General features: G+C 37.6%; 1 protein-coding gene across 1 annotated transcript; it reads right to left on the bottom strand.

Moving 5' to 3' along the window:
• Nucleotides 1–264: 264 nt before the first annotated feature.
• Nucleotides 265–6,502, bottom strand: LOC149007755 (Mad3/BUB1 homology region 1). Its single transcript, XM_089165156.1, has 5 exons — nt 6,345–6,502; nt 6,073–6,217; nt 5,818–5,975; nt 2,140–2,221; nt 265–2,048 (listed from the first exon to the last, which is right to left on the bottom strand). Exons 1-5 carry the CDS (start codon nt 6,434–6,436, stop codon nt 810–812), a joined length of 1,716 nt encoding a protein of 571 aa, XP_089021282.1. The 5' UTR covers nt 6,437–6,502; the 3' UTR covers nt 265–809.
• Between the last annotated feature and the right edge of the window lie 8,678 nt (nt 6,503–15,180).

The raw sequence follows: 15,180 nt of genomic DNA, 5'->3' as shown, positions 1-15,180 counted from the left end.
AAGTGAAGTGGAAGCGACCACCCACCCTCAGATGGATGCAGATTAAACGTTGATGGTTGTTAATAGGGTAACTAGGCAAAGCTGTAATATGTTAGATATCATAGATCAGATTCCATCAATTTCTTTTCTGTTTTAAGTGTTGTGCAACAAAAAATTTCCTTCAATGAGGAAAAAGAAGAAAAGGAAACAAGTATTTCCTTCTGAAAAATACCTGCATCACCATTTAAAAATAGTGTTTATGCTGCTTTTTTCCCCTTCTTTAATAATGAAGTAGCAGAATTTCTTCTCCTCAATCTGCGCTTGTAGCTGATGATGCTGGACGCTCTCTGTACTCAGAAATCATTCATTGGATGACTTGATATCTTTTCTGGCTCAGCAACCAATTGGATAACATGGACTGCAGTTACGAATGATGGAAAATACCCAAAAAAGAAACGTGTATTGAGAAACAACAATTCACTCATTTTGATTTCATTTCTTTTCTGCCTCAAAAATTCCAGTCGTCACATATAAGACTCATCAAAGCACTGAAACTAAATCAGCAAGGCCTGTGCCCTGAAACTCTCATCCTCCCTATCAAGAACAATTGCCACTCACTTGACACAGTAAATAAAACACCGCCCACAATTCTTCACTTGTACTGAATTATGAAAGAACTGTAGATCTTACAACGAACAAGGAACTAAAGCACCCTTAAAGCTTCTATTCAAAGGATGAGATAGGGTGATACAGCGAGCAGCTGGCTTTTCTTTCTTCCAAGAAAGAAAGCTGTAACTGCTTTGAACAAGCAGTTGAATTGAATTAACACTCTAGTAGTCCAGTGCTTTGCCAAACAACTCATTTATATCAGCCATGGCTTCCTTTGTAAATGCAGTTGGCTCAAATAAATCAAAGTCCCTGACCAATTTGGTAGATGAACTCAACGGAGCTTGTGCTTTTGGTTGATCTTCTACGTCATCATCTGGCAAAATGGAAAAACTACTATACTCTCTCTTAGTATCTGATACTTTTGGCTGTTTCTTTGGTCTGTTAGTCCTCACAAAATCTAGTGGTTTTCCAAACATGCTGTTTATGTCATCCATAGCCTCCTTCAAGTTGATTGTAGGTTCAACTAAGCCATGGTGGCATGCATTCTCCACCTCCGGCTCATCTGAAATTGTAGATCCCACAAATCTGCAAACAACAGTATCTTCTCGGAATTTCAAGTTTCCTGAGCTCCCAATGTTCTGACTATCAGCGCTACCAGGTGAAAGATCCTTTGGACATGGAAATACAAATGCATTTACATGTGGAGCAGGTAACACAGTACGTCCAGGAGGATGTTGAGCTTCATGATATCCTAAATTGCAGTTCTCTTTGTTGTTGTCATCATTGGCATTATCAACAAATATTTTGAACGGTTCTCGAAGATTCTCATTTGTTTCAGATCCAATGGTTCTCTTGGGTGATGTGTTTGTAGGATGTGCAAGGTCCAATGAAAGTGGAGAGTTCTTGTCTACTTTCTGATCAGATAACACAACCCCATTATCCAGGTCATCATCAATGAACACCTCAAATTCATTGCCAACCATCTGGTTTACTTTGGATTGGGTTCTATGTGATTTTCTCCGACCCACTGGTTCTGCCTCTAAAGGTTCTTGAAACATGCCATTAATGGCATTCATGACTTCCTTCATGTTGATTGTTGGATCTACCAAACCATGATGGCAGGCATCTTCAGGTTCAGACTGTCCAACAATTGCAGTATCTACGAACTTCACAACTACAGTGTCTTCATTGCAGACTCTGCTTGATTTGTCTGATTCTACATAAATGGACTCCTGATGCTTGAAGGAGCTTTTTGGGGCCACAGTTCCTATGACTTCATATTTTGGAGAAAAGTCACTGGATATTCCAAGATGACTAGGATGATCTGTTTTTCCCTTCTCAAGATAGCTTTCTTCTACAGCCTTCTTCCTCTCAGCATTTCCTTGGCTATCTTCTTTGATCTCTCTAGAGGGTGCAGGATTTGTCCTGGTACTTAGGGTCTTCATTGCAGTTCTTCCGTTCTGGCAACCAGTCAGATTTCTTCAATAATTAGTAACTGAGGACACAACACCAACAAAATCAAATAGACTAATAAAACAGCAGAAGCACTACCCTGCTTTTCCTTTTCTTCAGTTCCACACGATGAAGGAACTGCTCGTATGATTTCTGCAATTCATTAGCAGGCTCTGCAAGACTGTTCAGACGTTATTACATGGAAAACTGGCTCCACAGTCCACATAACAAGGGCAGCTGAATGACTAGTCAACCAATTAAACTTGCTAATACCTAATTGCTGCTCTAATAAGTGGTAATTGAGTAGTTCATATAAGGAGCAGAGTAAGTAGTACAGTATAGGAGGGGGAAAAGATGTTCCAATCTGTCTTTAGGAGGGAAAAATCAAGTCTGACTGCAAACTATCTTTACTCCAATTCAAACTAGAAACTACTGGAATCTTACAGCAGTTTGATACCTTATTGTTATGGCAATGCATTTGAGTGATTAATCTAGACCTGTAGAAGCAGATCTGTTTAAAAAAGAGATGTGCAACTCCAGATCGCATGATGGTATTATCTCTCTCAGTTATTGCAGTCATAAATGATGATTTACGAAATGACCAAACAGTAGGAAAGCATGTTATACTTGAAATGGCAATTTCTCAGTGAGGTGAAAATTTAGAGATCTTAAAGTCGAAACAATACTAGAAGAAAGTAACCAAACTAACAACCTATAAGAAGGAAGCAGAGCAAGAAAAGACTGTGGCATAGAGTAACAGTACATAGTTGCAGCAGTCCCTCACCAATATTAACTACAGGTAGAAGAATTAAAACACCTGAGGACTAGAGGACACTTCTGTCAGAGTGGCAACAATAGAGTAATTAGACATCAGCTAAAATGCAACTAAAACAGAAACAGAACCCTACAGTTCTAAAAGTAAAACCATGTGATACCTATAGATAACTTGACCCTCACAACTGACACCCATTTGCAGTTTGGAACAATCCTTCTGGAAAGCAAGATATTAAGCCCCTGATTTTGGCTTAACAGTGGCTCCTCTCTCTCACTCTACACTCCACAATCACTCAGGAAACACACAGCAACACAGAGGTTACAATGAAGAAAATAACTTTATTGATGATGCATTCAAGAATAGAACAGAACATCACTCAGCAAATATAATTAATTTTATTCAGTGAACCATTCTTCCTCCTATAGCTACCTGAGAGCAACAGCTCTCCCTGTGCAAGGCCTACCTTGCCTACCTTGCAATTTCCCTAAGAATAATAAAAAACTACCTACCTTGCTATCCTTCCCCAATACAAATAGTTCCCTTCATAATGAATTCTCCCCACCCTTTCCGATTCAGTTATTTCCGTTTCAGGACAGCAATCTCTATCTCAGATCTGATTCCTTTCTTTTAATTCTGCTCTTATGATCCCTCGCTTCTCTTTCTATTTTTGTCAGTGTACACTAGCAATACTAGAGGCCTATCACAAGACTACACACCGAGGATTGGTAGACATATCACCCAACTGATTTTGTAGAATAAATAAATGGAGCATCAATCAACTTTTCTCATCACCACATAACTCACAAATTGAAATTGTTCCTTCTATAAAATAGTGTGTTTGTTGCAATATAAGTAGCAACTTGATTATCACAGGCTATATTCATCAACTTGGTATCTGAAAACTCCATCTATTGAAGCAATGATTTCATACTTTTTCACTTAACTCAACTGCAGTATAAGCCATAGCTCTAGACTCGGTTTAAACGCCAGATCTAGCAAGTCATTTGCTTCTTATTTGACAAGATTGCCAACAATGAACATACAAAAACCAGTGGTAGATCACCTATCACCATCAGAACCAATTCAGTCTGCATAAAATAACCAACCAAACCAATATACTGATGAGGTTGGTAAATAAGCCCCTTCACTCAAGCCTCCTTAAGTTACTTTTACTTTTAAGATTCAACATGCTCGCCTAGCGAATTCTTATAGATGAATCCATAAACTGACTATCAATTCCAACCACTAAGCTAATGTCAAGTAGGTGTATTTCCCCTCTAATCTTCTGCACCGGTGCTTGCTAATGTAGATCAAAGTATCAACTCGTCTAGAAGAAAGAATAACAGTTTTATACAATGATGCCTACCAAATATTTTATCTATGAGAGGTTAAGACCTTTCTTACTTTGAAGCACATCAATACCAAGAATTACCAGGTCTTTCACCTGAAATGTTGTTGTAGATAAGATTAACATCTGCAAACCCATCTACATGATTTCCAGATATGCCTATTATATCATCATTATCATGGACATATACAAAAAGGACAATTACCTCAGTAGAGTCCTAACAGCAGAAAAACAGAATGATCATCATAACACTTCACAGTAAAAATAGAAGAGTTACATCACATAGGTCCTTCCCTCCAAGCAGCTCTATTTGATGTCATACCAGCAACAATACCTAAAGTGTGCATGTTTTTCCTCACTACTTCATCTGGTGCTATTTTAGGGTCTTCAATCTGAATTAAATCACTCCTCTGAACTGAAGCATCCAGCATTCTCTGTTGAACATAGCTATACCACCTCAAGCAACTTTCTTGAAGCTTATCTAGAATCGAGGTCACTCCCAAACCAACTCTAATATGGTCACTATTATCCATAAACCAACCAACACTCTATGCCATCATCATAGTCAGTTTTATGACTGTCCTACAAAAGGTACCTCTATGCTTTTCAAGAAAATCCATTGATCACATAGCATTCCGGATGCATTGCTCCATTCATCCACCCTAACTTATACCCAGTCTGAGATAGCATCTTCTATATTGCATCCCTTCCTTATTGAAAGACCACAACAGATCCGTTATGGTCTTTCACTTATGATTGATCCTCTATACCTAAAAAGGCCACTTCATGGAATATCCATCTCATCAAAATTTTCACCCATTCATTATTGTCCCAAACTAGTTAAAGTTACATACCATATAACTGCCTTCATTCTGCTTATCTTAAAAATTAATTAAACACTAGGCTGATGGAATTAAAATTCATCTTTTGCCTTGTTCATCAAAACAATGTAATCAAAATTAACCAAGAATCAAGGAACTTCAACTTGGACGCCTCTTCTTAATCATCCATGATAAGAGCAAAAATGTAAAGGCAAAAGTATGATCCTTTGTGTAACCCAAATGTAATTTGGTTCACTTCTTTGAACCTTCACAGCTCTGATGCTAGTCAACAAACCATCATACATATCTGTAATATAGTCAACATATTTAAAAAACTGAACTCTAAAGCAACTAAAACTGAAACAGAATACCATAGGGCTATGACAATAAAATCCGGTGGTAGCTATAAATAACAAAAGTGAAACTATTTTCCAATTAAAATATCTGGATTGAGGTACGGTAAGCCCCCTTCTGATTCTGCTATGTTTCACCAAATGTTTTCATCAAGGTCTATGTCTATCCTTCAAAGGAAATGCAACGTCAATGAAGGTAAGTGACTATTAACAGAACCCTAAGACTAGATACTTCTTAAAACTAAAGTTGAAATTGGTGAGGATAATGGCAAAATTCAATTTCCTTGCCAGAAAGCCCTAAAGAAATTAATACGGCTAACTCAGCAACCAAAAGAATATTTTAACTTGCTAGCAGTCGATATCCACTGGAACTAGATCGCAACTCAGAAATTCTTCTTAACTGAAAATTGGAAATAGTATAGACTGCTGGAACAAAAAAAAAAAAAGTATACTGAAATAGGATCAGCGGAGATGGCTTACTTCTGCACCCCCAGACGATACATATTCTCTGCCTCCTCAAACCTCTTGAGCTTCTCATAGTACAGAGCATAGGCCTGATAAAATATGGTTAGCTTTGTCCCAATCCGATTCGCTTCCATCGTTTTCAGTAGCCCTCGAGGATCATCCACGAAATCCAACTACCCAAATGAAGTACAAAAATTTTCAATAATTTGACGGGGGAAGCACAAAAATGTTAAATGTAACTCCAATAAGAAGATGGTTTCTTTCAGTTACCAGTTGTATCCATACACGAAGATATCGCAAGTCATTCCGGTAACGCCGATCAGACTCGAAGGTCTGAACGCATTTCTGCAGAAATCTGGGGAGCTTTCCCTTGAGAAGATGAGGTGAAAGAGATTCCTTCATCTTTCGAATTCCTCTGGTATGATATTCGATTAAAATAATAATAAAAAAGGGGAATAAGGAGAAGTGCAAAACGAAAGAAAATGGAAAGAAAAATCGAAAACGGAAAAAGTAGAGAGAAAGAAGAAATGGGTTTTTCTTACCGAAGCCATGGGAGAAGAGGGTCTCTGCCCGTATAGTTCTTTATGTCAGATATCAACGAAGAGAAGAGCTCATTCTGGAGCCCTTCCGCCATTTCCCCTTCGCTGAAAATTTCTCAGGAGAAACACAATAAAGAGAAATTATCAAGAGGCAAAGAGGCAAAGAGGGAAAAGAAAGCACTCGATTTAAATTTGAAACGAGAGGCGCCTCAACAAAACATATAAGGGTGTGTTTGGATTTAGTTGGGTTGGGCTGGGCCTCCCATTAACCCAAGCCCAGGCTTAATGTCCTAAATCAAACCTAAACCCAACCCAACTGTTGAGGCCTAGATACCCTGAACCCAACTCAATCTGGTCAAGGTTTTCCTTAACCCAAGCTGATAGAAATTCACCTTGATTGGGTTGGGTTGGGTTGGGCTGGGATGGGCCTTCCATAAATCCAAGCAGACGTTGATCCACAATTTTATAGACTTAATTTCCACTACCTTACCCTCTCTACCTAGGTACGGGTTATGACCCGACCCAATACGATTTAACACAATTTATATGGTTACTCACTCAATGACTGACTTTGAGTGTGATGTTGCTCAATCAATTGTGGACATGAGGGGAATGAGATATATGATGCTCTATGTCATCTAATAGATTGTTAAACAGAGTTAGAGACCTGTGGAGACATGACATTTTTTCCAGGAAAAAAGAAATTCATTGCGAGCTTTCTAAATCACCCAACTCTTAAACTCCATCATATGAACTAGATTTAAATTACCTAAATGTTGATATTCTATTTTAATAAAATCTAACCATTCCAACCTCGAGGGGTGGCTCAGTTGGTAATAAACCAACACCTCCAAGTAGGAGGTTAGAGTTTGAATGAGTTTGAATTCCCTTGGGGCCAAAGGGGTAGCCTCACCTTAGATTATGTAATGCCTCCATCCTTAATATATAAAATAAATCACCTATTCCACCAACAAAATTTCTAACCATTCCATTATAGTAGTACTTGTGAAGAGCTTTGCATTTAGCCGCAAAGGGATGCTTTTTGACATTGTTGAGCATGATAACAATGAAATAAAACATGCACCACTGATTCAAAAGAAGAAATGCACATCAAAGCAATACGAAAGTAAGATCCTTTTTTATCAAACAAAGCCTTACTAGTAAGTAGCACTTCATGCCTAGGCTTCCATAAGAATTTTTTACCTTTGTTATGGTATTCATACTCTATATTTTCTTTCCAAAATGGATGGTAGGAAGATGATGTGCCTTGAGAGCGCGAAGAATGAGAAGTCAACTCCATATGGTAAGCAGATTTAACATTAAAATTCTTTTTTTTCTTTTTTATTTTTGTGAATTCCCAAACTTATTTATCTTTTGTATCCAAGGAGAGTATGGATTTTTTTTGTATAGCTTGCACTTCTTTGTTGGAGAGAATTGACCAAAGTAGAGTTGGGGTTGTATGGTAATGATTCTGTGCCAATTTGCCCACTTCTGCACATAATTCACTTTTTATGCTTTTGTGCTGAAGTGGACAAATTTGGCACAGAATCATTGCCAAAATCTTATATAATTGGACACAGATGGACACCTTTCTCTTGCCCATCTTGGCACAAAATCTTGTATGGTATATTCAACTTCTATGCCAAAATGGGCACATTCTTTTAATAAAATATTTAAAAAGATAAATATAAAATAATTATAAATATGTAAATATTCTGGTTCAATTCATACACAGGTGCTCACATACAATCAAATGAGATTATAATGTTTTCAAGTGATTAATGGGAGTCTCGCTCTTGTTGCCAATTCATTTGCAATTTTCTTCCTTTGCTCTTCCATTTATCTTGCTTCTGCTTGGGTGTTTTCAAGGGAAATATACGGATCCGATATTACTTCTTCAGATATCCAATGTGGGTCTCCGTACTCTTCAAACTTTTTGTCAGCAATTTGCTCATCGCGGATGAAGTTATGAATAGCACAATAAGCTATGACAATTTTGGCTTGAGTACGTAATGTGAACCCATGACACATTTTACTCAAAATTGGGAACCTGCTCTTTAAGCATCCAAATGACATTTCTATAACATTCCTTACCGAAGAGTGCCTGTGGTTGAAAATTTCAATAGAAGTCCTAGGCCCTCGACCTCTCCCCCTGAAATCTCGCAAATGATACCGATTACCCTTGAATGGTGTCATGAATCTAGTTATAGTCGGGTATCCGGAGTCAACCACATAATACTTACCTACGACAATTTAAGATAACAAAAGTTAGTCCCATAAGTTTAGATCTGATGAAGGGTTAATTGTGAAATCCCACCTATTCCTAACCTTGCTACTGTGCCAAATGCATACCTACCATATACATTGTTCGATTTATTCTCTGTCATATGAGTTGCCTAGTTTCATTTGGAGAAGTTTACCCCGCTGATCTATTCTCTCACGAATTCTTCTTGTGCCTTCTATTCCCTTTGATAGGAGGGTGACCTCAAGCCATTCCCATGACCGATCCTTCTATCCCTACTGTTCTAGAGTGGACCTCCATACACTCTAAAACCTTGCAAATTCTCCACATGATGAGTTCGAAGAGAAATTAAGTGTGATCTTCATGATTCGTTATTCCTTCTAATTGTTTCAAGACTTCCAGCTTTTCATCTCCTATTCTTCAATCAAAGGTTAATAATCTCTCTTGTGTTGTATTGATCTACTCTTACTATGTTTTATTCTTTGTGATTGAGACTATGAAGAAGATGTTGCAACCTTGCAACCATCTCTTCTACAATCTCTTTTCATTCTTAAGGTTTTATAATCTTCATATTGATCTTCTCCATGATCCTTGTGAAATCTTCATGAAGCCATGATCATACTTTCGATTTGATTTCAAAGCATCTTAGATTTACTCCTTTGTTTTTATTACAAAAGACTTATTGTTATTTGATTCCCGTAGATTTTGGGAGAAGAAAGTCAAGGTAAAAACGATGTATCTCCATCTCTTTCGAAAGCCTAGTACTCTCCCAATTTCGAGGACGAAATTTCTTTTAAGGGGGGAGGAATGTGAAATCCCCCGGATTTCTACCCCTTTAACCCGTGGCTTCGAAATCGAGAAAACTGGGCCTCGAGTTGACAGCAAATGTGGGCCATTCAAGTGGAGCTTGAAGGGTTGGAAATGGAACCAATGTTGGTGGATGACCCTTGTGATGACTCATCAACTCTCCTGAAGTTTAATTGAAGAGAGAAGATTAATCATGATGGTGTAAAAAGGGTGATCTTGAAACGGCCATAGATCGGTGATGGAGAATCCAATTGACGCGAATAAGGTATCAAAACGAAGAGCGTCGAAAGACCTTTCCAACAAGCCAAAGATCTCTTGATTTGGACCTTGTTTGACCCTCCAAAATAGGACCGGTCGATCGGCCGGTTGAACGGCCGGGAGACCGCACCCAACCCAGTTCGGGGCAGAATCGGGTTTTACCCTTTAAAACCCTATTTTGAAGCTTTCTTTCACTCATACTCGCATTTTAGAAGGCTAGTACGAGGCTGAGGCTAAAGGAGGAGGAGAAAGCAAGGGAGAGGAAGGTTCCTAACTGTTCAGACGCGTGTCGGCACCCGGATCATTGCGGAAACGTTAGGAAAGGTAAGAATCATCAAACCCTCTTCTTTGGGCTTTGTTTTAGGAGTAGTTCTTCGTTATAAATGTTGGATTTGAGTAGTTGTAACATGATAGGTGTTTTGAATGCTTGCAAATAGTTTCATTTATATTTCCCTTTTGTTTGTGAGTGGTTTGTGCGAGTCGTTGCAAACGATTTTGCATTTTGGCTCTTAGACCCAGTCGAGAGCACTCGCGAGAGCCCAAAATTGGGGCTTTTTGATTGAGATGGAATTAGATCAAATTGAAGGTATACTTAGGACCCAATTGCTACCAATTAGACATTCCCAAAGTTTTGTTTCGATTCGACTTCGAATCGATGGTGAAATTTGATTTTTGTCGAAACTAGGTTGAAAAGGTGGGTTCAAAACTAGTTGGCAGATTAGGCTTTTGTTGGGTGATTTTGGGAACTCTATTAAAACCCAATTGACTTCTAATTTATGTCTATTGATCTTCTTACATGATTAGGTTTATTTTGATTATAATCACCAACTCGTAAGTGTGACTTTGTGGAACTTTGGAGAGCTTATGCTAACTAAAAAGGTGAGAAATATACTCAACCTTATCTTGCATGTTTAATTATGTAATTAAATTTCATTATTGATAATATTGCCTTGTTTTAATATTTTTTATCTTGTGATTATGTGTGGGACTTTGCACGAATGAAAGGTAAGCAAGTATATTTGCTTCTATTTTCAATATTCTTTGAAAACAATATGAGAATGTATGGGATGGATGAGATTGAATGGATTAAATGTTTTCTTTTACTTTCAAATTCTAAATCATTGATATGAAGATATATGGATGATGTTGAATTAAATTACTCTTTTTATTTTATGTTTCAAACTAGGGTTGTGGGTTCGCCCATTACCCTAGTGAACTTACATGAGTATGCATCTAGACTTAAGTACATGAATGCTAAGTGTCTAGAAGTGTTTGGCTAGGTAACCTCAGAGTACACTACCCCCGACAGGGGTATTGAAGCCGGTTAACCCGTGATGTTAGTGGCTGGGTCCTGAGCGTCAAGCAGGCCCACTATCATCATAGAGAGGTAGGGTTGCATATAATAGATAAGAGCTCCTGGGCACTCAAGACCGGTGAAATGATCCGTGAGAGGACATGGAGAGCATCCTATCCATTATATGTGGACGACCACTGGGTTAAGGAATGGGATCCAACAGATGCCTCCCGTTGAGGATTTCATTCATAGGTGGAAAGGTATTGAACCAAAAGGGCACTAGGCATGAGGGGAGATATCCGGACCATATGTAGTACGAGACCGATGACTTTGCACCGGGCTAAGATTATCCTTGACACGCGCCAATCTCATACCAAACGGTGATGTGAGAGAGTGGTGACCTATACCCCAACCATGGCTTGACAGGACTTTACCCAACAACGCGAAGAACCCAATAGACGTCTCTTGTTGAGGGAGAGTGACTGAGACCGCCCAAAGGAGATTGGTATACAAACTTAATGCGTGTCTATCATAGAGACTTCATGATAGAATTAGGAGCATAATATCATAATCATTCATACATCATATTACTATCATTAATTACATTATCGATACTCAAGTTATATGTGTGATGTGGAATCTTATGTACGAATGCATGATATGATGTAGAATCTTGTGGACGAATGATGATAAGATGTTGAGTTGACCTCACCGAGTTGTTGAACCCTTTGTATGTGCTATTAGAATATCGCAGGTCATGAGAACCCAAGTGGAGGATTCGCGCAAGGTCTTGAAGGAGGGACTGAAGAAGATGTAGACTTGCATGGAGCTCATGCCCGTGCAAAGACTATTCTTATGAGGTTGGATTCCAAGGGAATCAGCTTAGTTTAATTCCGCGCAACAAACTATGTTTCCTTAAACTCGATGTCCATTTTGATTAACTTTAGATAATGGATGACTGTAACATTTTGATCAATCAAGTTTGATAACTTATACTTGAACTTGATTTATTCTTGTCCAATTATGTTATATCTTGTGTTGTATGGAATGTCACGAACCAGGTCCCGGGACACCCCCACGGATCGGGTATGGCCGGATCCGGCGGGTGGGTGTGACATTAATAAAATATCCAAAAGGAGAACAGGAGGGGCGAAAAGGGGCCAATGTGGGACACGAGGTCCACTCGAATATATTATATATTTAATGAGAGTCTACATTAAAAATTAGGTAAATTAATAGAAAATCATGAGTGTGAGAGAGAGAAATGAATAATTTGAGAAAGAGAGTGAATACGATGTGGAGAAGATTAGGAAAATTCCAAAGTTTGCTAACTACTTCAATATTTGTGAGACGGTGAGGAAAAAAAAGAGAAAAATAGGAATAAAAGAGGAAATCCATGAGAGAATAAATAGAAATGAAAAAGAGAGAATATATAAGAGAAATCAACGAGTTAGTTTTTAATAGAATTAACATTTTATTCCTAAAACTAGGGATTGAATGATAACCATTAAATAGAGATTATGAATGACATTTGTACCCAATTTTATCTAAATTTTTATTTTAATTTTGGAGGGGGCCAAAAGTGGTATTTACATTTAAAGATAGAGAAATAAAGAAAAAAACAAGGATATTCAACAAAAATCGGGGGCATGGCCCCTGTCCATGTGGCTCCCACTGGTGGTGATTCCTTTCCTTCCACAATATGGTACTTGTTTTTCAGCCGGTACCATTGCATGCACATGGGTGCCATCAATTGCACCAATACAATCTTAGTACAATGAACATTCTCAAACCCATTAATAGAAGTGGTGAGAAGCATAAAGTATACATGTGCGAGATGGTATTCCAATAATGAAGGCTTGTATCATACCTTAAAGTAAAGAAAGTTTTTTTGAGGCTGGGGATTTGTCAGTATCTCTGGCGGAAATGCATCTAGGTTAGGAGGTCTTATGTTTTCTCTACTTAACATCACAAAAGCTTTTAACACTCTCTTGAATACTCTTGTGATTGTCTCAGACCAACGTTGGAAATCTTCGGCCACATCTCTATATTTAAAGTCTCGACCAAGTAATGTCATAAATATACCAAGTTGCTCATCAACACAAATATACCTAACATCATCGAACCATCCTCGATGCCACATCTTAACCTCTAAGTAATCAAAACACATGGTGTTCCATCTTGAATCTCTCAAAGACATGATCTACGTGTCCCTCTAATATTTCTCTAACACGTTCCAGTCCCTTGAGTTTGCTATCTCTTATTGGCTCAAGGACACGGGTCATCTATGTTTGATCCGTCAACAACATTTCGAAACCTAAAAACTCGATAAGACTCTCTTCATCTGAATCATTAGATGTATCCATATTATGACGATAGTCCCTGAAAATAATCATACAAACCATGTTCAAATAGAAATCACAACTAAATCTTCATAGTGCATAACCTATTAAAAATCACACATAATGCATAACATGCAAATCCAAATTTTTATACTCCATACCCTATTTAAAAGCAAACACATGCATACATTGCAAATTCAAAGTAGGAAGGTCCATACCATATTTCAAAATACTTATCATCCATACAATCCATAACTAAAGAGTCTCTAAAAAAAAAATTCAAAGCTAGAAATATATATCCAAACATAATGCATACCAATTGCATAAAGTATAATCCTAAAAAAATAAATATAGAAAACATCATGCAAACACAAAATGGTTTAGTGTAAACACTGAGGTGGCTAGGTAGGCTGAAGCAACCGTTTTAGTGTAAGATGTCTGACTTCAAGGGGGCACATATTATCGTTTCTCTGAAAGTTGGATCCAACTTAACATGTAAGATTGCATTGCCTAATATGTCGGGATCCAAATTCATTGACATCAGAACACCAAAGGTCTTAACAACGCTGAAGTCATTACTATCAGTGGATGTTGCTGTACTCTAAGCTAGGTACTTGTCCCACTTTGCCAAACACATTTATGAGAATGACTCAAGTGCAGTAGAATTGGAGAATCATGGGCCTGTGCTCTTTCTCTTCCTTCTCTTTGCATTTAGAGTCTTGTCATTCAGTAGGAAGGGACTGGTCCACTAGGTGAACGAAGTTGATGGGAAGATGACATCGCAAGATTGACATTAGAAAACATATTCAAGTTATCTTCATCTGAGCTAGCATCATCCACAAACTCATAACTATCCATGCTCAAGTCCACTAAAGGTTGCAGTGTATCAGGAGTAATCGCTTCATCACCGGTAGCATAACTACCTCAAAAAATTTTACACAAGTCTTTCTCACTCAGTAAGCCATGTTTTTTAAACTTAGCCCAGCTTAGGTTGTCCTATCATAAACATTACAAGTCATTGTACAATATAAGCATAGGGTTCATATACTATTATTAAAAAAAAAATTAATACCATAAAATGTCTGAATTTTAATAAATATAATATAAACCTAATCGAAATTACCTTATGTGCATTTCTCATAATGACTCATCTTCGGCAATGGTAGTTTTGGTAATAGCATTCCACCCAAATCTTGTAGTTTTCAACAATTTCTTGTTGAAAACTAGCATGTTGTTGCCTTAATTTGTTGAACTTGTTTGTCAGCTGCTTCATTTCATAATTAATGTTTGACCTACTTCTAAATTTCTCCAGAATATTTTTCCACTCTACCTTGTTGAATGTGGATGTTGTTTTATTGTCTGCCTTAACCTCTTCAACCATTATTTCAATAAAAAGTTGGGTATTTTATTGACTCCAATTGGCAGTTTGAGTGTTTGACGTTGACATTTTTGAAACTACTAATTCATACAAATAATGATGATATGTCATACTAGTTAGCAATATATGTAATACTAATCAAATTATAACTAATAAAGATGCTGACAATGTTTCTAACATTTAAAAAAATTACATAAGAGCAGTCATAATATCAGTTAATAGTCCATAACAACATAATAAAATGCTACACTGCAAGTGAACCAAGTAATAAAAAAAATACACACATAATACAACTATTCCTATCACTAAATATTTAATTAACATTACATCCTTCTCTATGCTCTCCATGCATTTCCTTCCCCTTTTTTGGGACTTCAACAGTTCCCTAACTAGTGAGTCATCTTGGCTTCTTTCAATCCCATGTGAAGGAGTGGGTGTCGGCACTTCTCCTATTGGTTTACACCATTGAAAAAAATTACATCCCCTCGAAAATGATGCACATACTTGATATAACTTAT

The sequence above is a fragment of the Hakea prostrata genome, chromosome 8 (genome assembly GCF_041222555.1).
Source record: "Hakea prostrata isolate BN-2017 chromosome 8, UWA_Hpros_2, whole genome shotgun sequence".
Taxonomy (NCBI): Eukaryota; Viridiplantae; Streptophyta; class Magnoliopsida; order Proteales; family Proteaceae; genus Hakea; species Hakea prostrata.
This window is presented reverse-complemented; position numbering and strand designations above follow the sequence as displayed.